This window comes from Salvelinus sp. IW2-2015, unplaced genomic scaffold (assembly GCF_002910315.2).
Source record: "Salvelinus sp. IW2-2015 unplaced genomic scaffold, ASM291031v2 Un_scaffold667, whole genome shotgun sequence".
Taxonomy (NCBI): Eukaryota; Metazoa; Chordata; class Actinopteri; order Salmoniformes; family Salmonidae; genus Salvelinus; species Salvelinus sp. IW2-2015.
The window spans coordinates 396,604-408,775 of NW_019942592.1; the positions used below are offsets into that span (position 1 = coordinate 396,604).

Here is a 12,172-nt window from a genome sequence, read left to right on the forward strand (position 1 = left end):
CCCCCCCCCCCCCCCCCCCCCCCCCCCTCCCCCCCCCCCCCCCCCCCCCCCCCCCTGTACTCCCTGTTCACCCATGACTGCGTGGCCATGCATGCCTCCAACTCAATCATCAAGTTTGCAGACGACACAACAGTAGTGGGCTTGATAACCAACAACGACGAGGCAGCCTACAGGGAGGAGGTGAGGGCTCTCGGAGTGTGGTGTCAGGAAAACAACCTCTCACTCAACGTCAACAAAACAAAGGAGATCATCGTGGACTTCAGGAAACAGCAGAGGGAGCACCCCCTCTGTACAAATCACAAACAAACTGAATTGGTCCACTCACATAGACAGTGTGGTGAAGAAGGCGCAACAGCGCCTCTTCAACCTCAGGAGGCTGAAGAAATATGGCTTGTCACCTAAAACCCTCACAAACTTTTACAGATGCACAATTGAGAGCATCTTGTCGGGCTGTATCACCGCCTGGTACGGCTACTGCACAGCCCACAATCACAGAACTCTCCAGAGGGTGGTGCAGTCTGCCCAACGCATCACCGGGGGCAAACTACCTGCCCTCCAGGATACCTACAGCACCCGATGTCACAGGAAGGCCAAATAGATAATCAAGGACAACAACCACCCAAGCCATTGCCTGTTCACCCCGCTACCATCCAGAAGGTGAGGTCAGTGCAGGTGCAACAAAGCTGGGACCGAGAGACTGAAAAACAGCCTCTCTCAGTCCATCAGACTGCTAAACAGCCAACACTAACACAGAGAGGCTGCTGCCTACAGACTTGAAATCATTGGCCACTTTAATAAATGGATCACTAGTCACTTTAATAATGCCACTTTAATAATGTTTACATATGTTTACATTACTCATCTCATATGTATATACTGTGTTTTATACCATCTATTGCATCTTTCCTATGCCGCTCTGTCATTGCTCATCCATATATTTATATTTATATATTCTTATTCCATTCATTACATTTTTGTGTGCATTAGGTAGTTTTTGGGGAATTGTTATATTACTTGTTAGATATTACTGCATGGTCGAAACTAGAAGTACAAGCATTTCGCTACACTCGCATTAACATCTGCTAACCATGTGTACTTGACCAATAACATTTGATTTGATTATTGAGATGCATCCATTGACCCAGAAACAGCTTCTTTTAATCCTACACAGCTCAGTCTACTTCACTTTCCCTTTCTCAACAGCCATATTGTTCTTAGTTCTGGCCTCGCACAGTTTGGTGATTTCATGAATTCATGTTCCCCCTTATTGCATCGATTGTATTGTTTTCCTTTTATCGAATGTAGCCTGTGCCTACATATTAGCTATTATGCTGAACATAAATTAACGGCAGTATATATAACTTTTATTAACAAAGTCATTTTCTAACTAATATCGTCGATATTTTGGTTGGAGATAGGTCTAGTAGGCCTATGCGTAACTTATTTCACGTTAGGCCATAGGCCTAGGCTACACGTTAGGTTGGTTTCACTGTGCTCTCACACAAGCTTTTGGTTTATGAAACTTTATTTAGCACTTACTTTACATAAACCGCTAAATACCATACATTTTGCATTAAAAGTCATGTTAAAATTCGCTAGCTAGCTAACCAACAACTGTAAATATGTATTTGAGAGACAACAAGTGCTCATTGTGCAAATATATTTACGTTTTCAATAAATATGGAAGACGGAATATAGTTTTGTTGTCAACAATCTAAGCCAACACCTTCTGATTTGTCCCATAATTGTGCATGTGTCGGTATTGTTACTAAACTATTTGGTTAATAATAATTATGGTTATTCCATGCGAGACATTGCCAAGAAACTGAAGATCTCGTACAACGCTGTGTACTAATCCCTTCACAGAACAGCGCAAACTGGCTCTAACCAGAATAGAAAGAGGAGTGTGAGGCCCCGGTGCACAACTGAGCAAGAGGACAAGTACATTAGTGTCTAGTTTGAGAGACAGATGCTTCACAAGTCCTCAACTGGCAGCTTCATTAAATAGTACCCGCGACTCTGGGATGCTGGCCTTCTAGGCAGAGTTGCAAAGTTATCAGACTTGCCAATAAAAAGAAAAGATTAAGATGGGCAAAAGAACACAGACACTGGACAGAGGAACTCTGCCAAGTGTGACAAAACCTCACATTTTTGATATGCCACACCTGTTACATGGTGTGTTTATATTTTTGTTCAGTGTAAATATTAATCTTCAAGTGCAGTGTGATGTGAAATAGCTGATGAAACGTTATAAATCGATATTGGTCTATCTGAAGAAATCATTCGGCTGATATCCTCAATTTTTTGAGATTCTGTTTTTTGTCAAAAAGCCTGGGTCGTCTTGTGGTGGTCAAGAAAAACCATACTTACTCAGTCTTTGCGCTCACATTAACAATAGTTGTCTGGGCTATAATGCGACATAAGTTAAATACTACATTTTGGCAAGTGTTCAAGTTTAGCGTCTCGTTCTTGCCCGTTTAATTATTATTATTTTTTTTTAACTATTAGCTGCAGCTCTTGATTAAATAATTGCAATGATAATGGCCATACATTATGCCCAGACAAAGGTCGCCTTTAGTTTAGAGGATTATTATTCAAATTCAAAACAGTAACAAGCTTTAATTAAACACGCTAAAGGCACGGAGGGAGAGAGGGCATTTCTATGGTCGCACCTCTCCTGCTGCTGCTCCAGTTCCCCGGTGGATGGTGGTTCTTGCCGCCACCGGACTTGATAAACACGTTTGATGCTGGTTGTTTACCCAATGAAACCAAGCCTTTAGTGTTCGGGGCGATAGGGACCGCATCAGAGCAAAGGATGCTTTATCCCTAACCGCTTCATTAGAGCTCTCTGATTCCCACATTAGTTTATTGTAAGAAACAACTTTTATCACGCAACGTAATCAGCGGGCCCAGAAGAATAGAACATACGGACTATGTGAAGTTTTTCCTTTTGTCTTATGTCATGTTTGGGTAACAATAGATGGCTCAGCACAATACCAGACTTCATCATACAGTCATACCAGCAACCATGTAGTAAATAGTGTGTTCATCTTCATTCCAAAACTCAATTTTGAAATTAGGGGATGCTTTTATCAAGAGTAGGCTATAGACCAACATTGTGTTTTTATAAATCTTACTATAAGGGATTAAAGTTTTCCAATGCCTATAGGCGAATTCTTTTGTACAAACCACTCCATGTTGTGCTTAATGTTTAAATGATCATATTATCACTATTGAAATGAATTTCGTTCAATTATTCAGAAGTTAATTTAAGCACTGGCCTCAATGTAAGTTTCATTTTTTTTCAAAGCAATAAAAAGGTTTCTTCTTAATATGAATAATTTCAAGTGCTTATTATTCGAAATTGCTCACGAAATCGGATTCATTGAGTGAATCTTTATCATGCATTAACACCGTTAGATATTACTGTGCACGTTAGGCCTATGACACTGTATATTAATGGACGGATTATCAAGAGCTGGTTATGTTCGAGGGCACGGGCTTTCAGCTTTACGCAGCTTCCACATCAATGTCATGTGTGGAGTTGGTCACAGGGGTGACCTATCCCAGTTAATAACCAGAGGATGTATCATTTTTTAGCTTCACCAAACCATACGTATGCCTACTGGACTATAAGCGCATAGAGTCATTACACCTGCCTTTCAACGGCAGAAAACGTCAAGGTGAGCTCATGACATTGCAGAACTTGGAGAAAAAATAATAAAACGCTTAGTGTTGTCATTTATGGTTGACGAATTTGGTTTGTCGTTTAATTTAATCAGTAGACTAGGAAACGTGTGATGGTTCCGTATTTTACCGTTTACATCTTCACAATCACAGGTTGAAATAGACGAAGGAAACTTCAAACATGCCCGAAGCCAACGGCAGTCTAATCAGAACAATTTAGTGGGCTTTATTAAATATCTTCCGTATTCAATTATCTGTTGCCTAGTTCAAATTCACTGAGATTTACATATACATAAATACTACATCACTCAATTGATTCTCTACACAATTCCTTCATCAAAAGTGCTATAGGCCTATGCGTAGTATAATACCTATAGGCTACACATTGGTCTATGAGCATAACATTGTTATAGTAGCCTATAGCAAAAATTGCTGTGACTTAGTATGCCTTTGCTGCATATTGTGTATTTTCACGAATAAGACAATCAGGCCAACCAATTATAATGGAATCGGGATGTTGTTTTACTGTAAAATACATTAGGCCTACATACTATTCAATAAAAGCCACATTGACTGACTGATAGTTTTACCTGATGGCTTTTTCAGTCTGTAAACGGCTTGTAAATTGTATGATTGCGTCCCCTGGTGGTGATCTAGCAAACTACATCACTGATCGTAGCAGGCAAGTGCAGCATGTTGCACCTTTTAGCACATCTGGTTGAACTTAGTCACACACATCCTCAATTGTCAAGTCTTTGTTATACATTTCATGTGCATGTAGACTAGTTTGATTGAAATATTGTAGTTATATGTCTCTGCAAAAATTGTGAAACAGTGCATTATAAACTAAATTGAATACATTATTTGAACATTAAACAGAATAAAGGTCACTGTCCCAAGTCTTGTCCCTGTCCCTTCCCTTATCCCTGTCCCTTCCCTGATCCCTGCCCCTCCCCTGCAGATCCCTGCCCCTCCCCTGCAGATCCCTGTCCCTTCCCTGATCCCTGCCCCTCCCCTGCAGATCCATGTCCCTCCCCTCCAGGTCCCTGGTCATGTTCCTCCTGAGGAGTTGCTTCAGCCCCCTTGAGGAAGGTACGAAAGTGCTCTTCTGTGTTGAGCTCAGGTTTCTTCAGCAGCAGGTGACATTTTGGCAGATAGTAGGCCACCATCAGTCCCATGTTACTGAGCAAACTGACAGATACATGAACGATGGAGCGGTCTTTGTCATTCAGACCAGTGTAGATGGGGATGAAGACCACCCAAACCACGCAGTAGGTCAGGGTGGAGAAGGTGATATCTCTGGCCAGGTTGTACTGTCGAACGGTCTTCACAGCCATGAAGGTGCACATGAAGGATGTGAGGGCCAGGAGGCCATTGAAACCCTGCATCAGGCCCAGACCTAAAATGGGTTCCACAGGGCATCGTAGGAACTTCCTCACAAAGTTCACCTTCATCTTGGCCAGGTACTGGGATAGAGAGGGCCCTTCCTGGACATAGTAGCCACAGATCCCTGCCTGCACTCCACAGCAGGCCAATACTAGCAGACAGCCTCCAGGGCCTCTCAGTGTATCCAGATGAAAAGGAGCCTTGCCAGGGAATTCTGTCACGTACACAATCTGAGGGAGGACAGAGAATTAGCTATTCCAGGATTCATGATATTCTGCGTCTTCCTCACTCATATTCATCCAAATGTCTCCTGAACTGTTGGATTTTTTAAATCAAAGAAAACCTATTTAGCTATATAATATATCCAATGTTTCATGTTTGTTTTGTGTTCCACAGGTCTAGGCCTTACCTGCAGTGAGATGGCTAGGATGGTGGACAGGGTGACCGTTTGGAAAATAGAGCTGACGGGCAGCTGCAGACGACACACCAGCTCCCCCGGCTGGCCCAGGAACAGCAGCAGGCAGGCACAGCCCCCCATCAGGCTGAGGAGGGCCACACCACCCAGGGCCCCTCCAGAGGCCCTCACCAGTGGAGACCCCCGGTGCTGCAGGAGCAGGACCCCCACAGCCCCCTGACAGGCCAGCAGCACCAGCATGGCAAGCAGCAACCCCAGGGACTCAGGCTGGCCCCAAGTCAGGAAGTCAAAGGTAGGCTCTGTGCAGTTGGTGCTACGTACCAGGGACCACTGGCCCTCTAGACACTGGGTACACTGGATGTCCACTGGAGACAGAGAGGGAGCAGAGACGTGGTTAGAATGATAGAATGATAGAACCAGATAAGAGTACAAAGTCTTATAAGACCACCACTCACATCTTTCAATTTTGTAAATTTATTGGGCATTTTTTAAACACAATGTTGGCCGTGTGTGACAAAGGTGTAAAGCTGTTAGTCTGTTCATCTGTTAGTTTCAGCATGTTGCTCAAGGAAAATATCAAAGAAATCTACAAAACCAAATCACAAGAGTGATGGCTTTTTTAATGCCTAGATTGATGGATGTAATTTCTGTGAGTGTGAATCACCCACTTGTGCCATTCTGGAAGGTGCCCGGTAAACATTCAATACAGTCATAGCAGCAGGAATGGAAGCCTTTCACTCTGCGCACCTGGCCAGGGCCACACTCAGAGGAACAGGTAGACTCAGGGGCCTGCAGCAGAGGTGGGGTCAGACAGGATGTGGTGGTCAACACCACAGGAGGCTGCTGAAGGGAGGACGGCTCATAATAACGGCCGGAATGGAGCGAATGGAATGGCATCAAACACATGAAAACCATGTTGTTGTTCTTTTATACAATTCCACAAATTCTGCTCCAGCCATTACCACGAGTCTGTCCTCCCCAATTAAGGTGCCACCAACCTCCTGTGGTAAACACACTTAAATGAAGACTTTTTTAATGTCAAACATTTGAGCAGCTTTAACCAATAGTGGTGAAAATTGAGTTTGGTGCATAAAAGGAAGATGCAATCTACTCTAGCTGAAGGAACTTAGAAACGTTACCACTTTGTGGAGCATAGCTGGCACATTAAAAAGGCTTAATCCCAGAGGTAAAAATGTGAAAAGCCAATCAAATCCAACATTATGTTTGATGAGGAGATGGGGCGGCGATTACCTTAGTACTGCCTGTATGCCATTGGATGAGGGTGTTGTTAATTGACAGGTTCTTATAGAAGGTGCCGACATCTTTGAAACTCAGACTGTTGTTTCTCCAGACCCACTGTAGTACATTGTAGCCAATGTTTGGGTTTCCATTACTGTCAAACTCAAAATGACTTCCATTTAGACTGAAGTTTACCTTCTTCAGCACCTCCAACAGCTGCAGGGGGAAAGTGTTGTTAATTACATTTGTAAAAGTATCCTTGCACAGTCTCACATAATCATTATCATTATCTGGAGAAAAAAAGTAACTGTGAGGGAGAATGTACCTGCCAGGGATAGACTTTGCTTTTAGCGCCCCTCGGGCAGCTATTGGCATTGCACCTGAGCAGATTATGCAGTGCGTGTGCAACGCTGTAGATGGCAGCATAGACACTGAAAGCTGACCTCAGCAGTATGGGCTCTGTCACTAGACGTAAATTGTCTGGAGACAGGTTCCAGCAGTCTGGGCACTGGTTCATACCACGGGTTGACTCTGTATCTGGTGAGGGCTGCCTGGCCCTCTCCTCTCTGATCCTGGAGAAGAGTTCCCTGGTGTAGGGTGTGAGCAGGCCCAGGGTCTGGCTCTGGACTGCGAAGGCGATGATAGTGCCCACAGTGTGGATGTTTGGGAGAGTTGATACGTCTCTGTGCAGGGCCCAATCTTCGCTGGCCACCCACACACCTGTCAGATTCCTCCTGATCACCTGATCACAAACAGCATGTTGGTATCGTAGCAATGGTCATTGAAATTGTTAAAACGTTTTTAAAACTATTGTAATAAATGAAATAGTTGGAAATAGATTAAGTAACTCCAAACTTTTAGAATTGTTTATAATCTATCAGATATTGACTGAATTATAGCACATAAAACATTTTACTGACACGGAAAAATTATGAATGAAGTTCAGGGATTTTGGTGGGAATTCATGTAGTACATTTATTGTCAGAGGTAACTTTTTTTCTTAGAATGCACTCATATATACTTTTTCTTATTGTATCAGGTATTTTTTTTATATATTTTGTGTTAAAATAAAGAAAATCATATGTGCCTCATTTCCATAAATATGCAGGTTATATTTGCATATATGAAAAAATTAACATAAAGGGGTGGAACAGGGCTGAAACCACCAAACACCTGCTCTGTCTACCCTACCAGCACTCACTCTGTCTACCCTACCAGCACTCACCTGCTCTGTCTACCCTACCAGCACTCACGTGCTCTGTCTACCCTACCAGCACTCACTCTTTCTACCCTACCAGCACTCACTCTGTCTACCCTACCAGCACTCACCTGCTCTGTCTACCCTACCAGCACTCACCTGCTCTGTCTACCCTACCAGCACCTCACTCTTTCTTACCCCTACCAGCCACTCACTCTGTCTACCCTACCAGCCACTCACCTGCTCTGTCACCCTACAGCACTCACCTGCTCTTGTCTACCCTGACCAGCACTCACTCTTTTACCCTACCAGCACTCACTCTGTCTACCCTACCAGCATCACCTGCTCTTCTACCCTACCAGCACTCACCTGCTCTGTCTACCCTACCAGCACTCACCTGCCTTCTACCCTACCAGCACTCACCTGCTCTGTCTACCCTACCAGCACTCATCTTTTCTACCCTACCAGCACTCACTCTGTCTACCCACCAGCACTCACTGCTCTGTCTACCTTACCAGCACTCACTCTTCTACCCTACCGCACTCACTCTTCTACCCTACCAGCACTCACCTGCTCTGTCTACCACAGCACTCACCTGCTCTGTCACCTACAGCACTCTCTCTGTCTACCCTACCACACTCACTCTGTCTAACCTACCAGACTCACCTGCTCTGTCTACCCTACCAGCACTCACTCTTTCTACCCTACCAGCACTCACCTCTGTCTACCCTACCAGCACCCACCTGCTCTTGTCTACCCTACCAGCACTCACTCTTCTACTCTACCAGCACTCACTCTGTCTACCCTACCAGCACTCACCTGCTCTGTCTACCCTTCCAGCACTCACTCTGTCTACCCTACAGCACTCACCTGCCTGTCTACCCTCCAGCACTCACCTGCTCTGTCTACCTCCAGCACTCACCTGTCTACCCTACCAGCCACTCACCTGCTCTGTCTACCCTACCAGCACTCACTCTGTCTACCCTACCAGCACTCACTCTGTCTACCTACCAGCACTCACTCTGTCTACCCTACCAGCACTCACCTGCTCTGTCTACCCTACCAGCACTCACCTGCTCTGTCTACCCTACCAGCACTCACCTGCTCTGTCTTACCCTACCAGCACTCACCTGCTCTGTCTTACCCTACCCAGCGCTCACCTCTCTGTCTACCCTACCAGCACTCACCTGCTCTGTCTACCCTACCAGCACTCACCTGCTCTGTCTACCCTACCAGCACTCACTCTGTTCTACCCTACAGCACTCACCTGCTCTGTCTACCCTACCAGCACTCACCTGCTCTGTCTACCCTACCAGCACTCACTCTGTCTACCCTACCAGCGTACCTGCTCTGTCTACCCTACCAGCACTCACCTGCTCTGTCTACCCTACCAGCACTCACCTGCTCGTCTACCCTACCAGCACTCACCTGCTCTGTCTACCCTACCAGCACTCACCTGCTCTGTCTACCCTACCAGCACTCACCTGCTCTTCTACCCTACCAGCACTCACCTGCTCTGTCTACCCTACCAGCACTACTGCTCTGTCTACCCTACCAACTCACCTGCTCTGTCACCCCACCAGCACTCACCTGCTCTGTCTACCTACCAGCACTCACCGCTCTGTCTACCCTACCAGCACTCACCTGCTCTGTCTACCCTACCAGCACTCACCTGCTCTGTCTACCCTACCAGCACTCACCTGCTCTGTCTACCCTACCAGCACTCACCTGCTCTGTCTACCCTACCACACTCACTCTGTCTACCCTACCAGCACTCACCTGCTCTGTCTACCCTACCAGCACTCACCTGCTCTGTCTACCCTACCAGCACTCACCTGCGCTGTCTACCCTACCAGCACTCACCTGCTCTGTCTAGACTGGCCCATTAATACTGTTGATTTCAATGTTCTCTCTCATAATTCAACAAGTGTGTCAATAGCAGGATACCTCCGGATTTAAAATCAATGCGCTTGGCTCTAGATTACACCTATCTTAACATACTTTACATTGTTTGCGAGATCAGACATAATATCACTATAGTCAGTGTTCATTTTCGGGAGTTGCTTTCATTTGAGCGAATCTCATTTGTAAACACTGTATTAAATTCTAACTTTTTTCAATTCCACAAAAAAGGAACACACATCAAAATAAAGTTATCTTTCTTCTCTTTGTTGTGATGTAAGTGTCAAGATGGTGCGTTAGATCCTAGATGAAGCTTTAGGGTTCTTAGAAATACAACGGAAAGCCAACGTATTCCATTGAGCCCATTTCAGCCATTACCGGGGTGTGTTTGACAGGTCATTACAAACATTTCATAACATACATAAACGGGGGAAAACAACAGGCACAAGCAAGAGTATAAGAGTAGCAGGAGTACATTTTATTCATCAATCCAGTGAGATTTAAGTGACAAGTGGATATTGCACCCCTCAAACACAGGAAACAGATAGCTGAAAAAAACAGATCCTAAGATGGGCGGGGCATGCACGTTGCTACTTACAGTTAAATGTTCTAATCTGAATTTAGATACTGTAAATTAGTTAAATTAATGTACTTCAAAAACAGTCAAACCAATGGCTGCATAAAGCTTTTTGAAAAGCTTGTGAGATTTTTTTTTACAATTTTGTCTGCCTCTAGAACTCTTATGTGACTTGCTATCTCACTGACCTCAGTGAAGAAGGCTCTGGCAGGCTGGGAGAGGGAAAACACCACCACCACTCCCACCTTGGCCTCTGCGATGCGGTCCAGGATCTCTCTGACCACTGGCTGTGGGTCACGGTACATAGGGATTAACCCCTCGTAGCCCACACAGATGGAGTTCCTTGCTGCCAGGGTGGAGAACTGGCGCTGGCCCTGGCGTCCGTACTCATCCTCACTGCCCACCACGGCCACCCAGTTCCACTGGAACCTGTTTAGCAGATACACCATGGCCTCCACCTGCCTCTTGTCACTGGGCACGGTGCGCAGGAACGATGGGTACATACTCTTGTCACTGAACATGTCACTAGTTGCGAGGTAGCTGATCTACAGAGGACAAAGGGATGATGGTAATGAGACATAAGTAGCAACGGTAGATATTATGTCTCCACTGCAGTTGTATCTCAAATGTTCATCTGTGTTCCACCACAGCACACAGTTCAATCAAAATCATATTCGAGGGATTGTTAATCAATGGACAAATCGGAAATCTTCATTTTGCATTACATTATATGAGGATGACATTGTTTGCATTGAAAGATAGCATTCCATCATGTGACCATACTAACCTGTGGCATGAGGAAGAATCCCAGTAGTTTTCCTATGACTGAGACCATCTCTGAGGTGGATGGGCCGATGACAGCCACCACACGGGTCACGTAGTCCGTGTAGTTACACATGACGGCCAGCTCTCGGCTGGAGTCCTCAGTGAGGAAGAAGAGTGTGGGCTTCACGATGACGGCAGACTGCTTGCAGGTGTCGAAGATCTCATAGCCCAGCCTGATGCCAGGGAGTAGGGTGGAGTTGGCGTTGATCTCATCCACTGTGTACTTCATCACAAGAGCCATACCTAGCCCATGCTCATTAATCCTGCCAGGCGAAGCACAGACAGGGAGGGGTGGTTACTGCTGTACTATAATTCAATAATTCAAATAATTTAAACGAATGAGAAGCAAGCACTGATTCGAATGAGATATGCATAATCAGCTAATATGATTACAGTATAAAGACACTTGACAGGGCAAAAATTATATTCAGCAAAAAGTACAGTGGGTCTTGAGTTACTGTACCTGTCACAGCTAATGTTGTCCGGCTTCACTCTGTGGCTCAGGTTGCTGGTGAGCTCGTTGATGGGGAAGAGCCCCCCGAGGAGGATGTCTCCCGAAGAGTTAAACAGGTTGGTAGTGATATTCTGGAACCATGGTGGAGAGCTCTGACTACGCCCTGCTCCTAACACCCAGCATAGAACCAGCAGTCTCAATGGCGCCGCCATGCTGCTGAGGGCAGGTAGAGACAGGCTAGGGGTCATGGCAAACATCAGAGAGAACTTAAAGCAGGCATCGGCGAATGCCAGTGTAGAAAGATGCATTGAGAAAAGGAGAGAGGGTCAGAGGGAAAGAAAAAGAAGGGACAGAGGCCAGTAGAAAGTCATTTGAAAGGTAATTTGCCATACAACCAGTTACCGAGTAATGGAGAAGCTCACCTGTACTAGTACCTTCACAGCCCAGCGAGTCGATGGGGAGAGCTGTACTCTGTCTGTCTGTACCTCC

At 45.3% G+C, this 12,172-nt stretch overlaps 1 protein-coding gene across 1 annotated transcript; it reads right to left on the reverse strand.

The window, feature by feature from the left end:
- Positions 1-4,597: 4,597 nt before the first annotated feature.
- Positions 4,598-11,895, reverse strand: LOC112068739 (taste receptor type 1 member 3-like). The gene is made up of 8 exons (XM_024135937.2): positions 11,693-11,895; positions 11,192-11,492; positions 10,593-10,949; positions 7,053-7,469; positions 6,740-6,943; positions 6,157-6,277; positions 5,483-5,853; positions 4,598-5,303 (listed from the first exon to the last, which is right to left on the reverse strand). The coding sequence occupies exons 1-8, from the start codon at positions 11,893-11,895 to the stop codon at positions 4,608-4,610; spliced, it is 2,670 nt and encodes an 889-aa protein (XP_023991705.1). The 3' UTR covers positions 4,598-4,607.
- Between the last annotated feature and the right edge of the window lie 277 nt (positions 11,896-12,172).

Bases quoted from the DNA above. Each gene is read 5' to 3' on its own strand.
- LOC112068739 (XM_024135937.2), bottom strand. From the start codon at position 11,895: ATGGCGGCGCCATTGAGACTGCTGGTTCTATGCTGGGTGTTAGGAGCA. The intron at 11,493-11,692 runs GTACAGTAACTC...TTCGCCTGGCAG, and splicing joins GACAACATTAGCTGTGACAG to GATTAATGAGCATGGGCTAG. The intron at 10,950-11,191 runs GTTAGTATGGTC...TGTCCTCTGTAG, and splicing joins GATTCTTCCTCATGCCACAG to ATCAGCTACCTCGCAACTAG.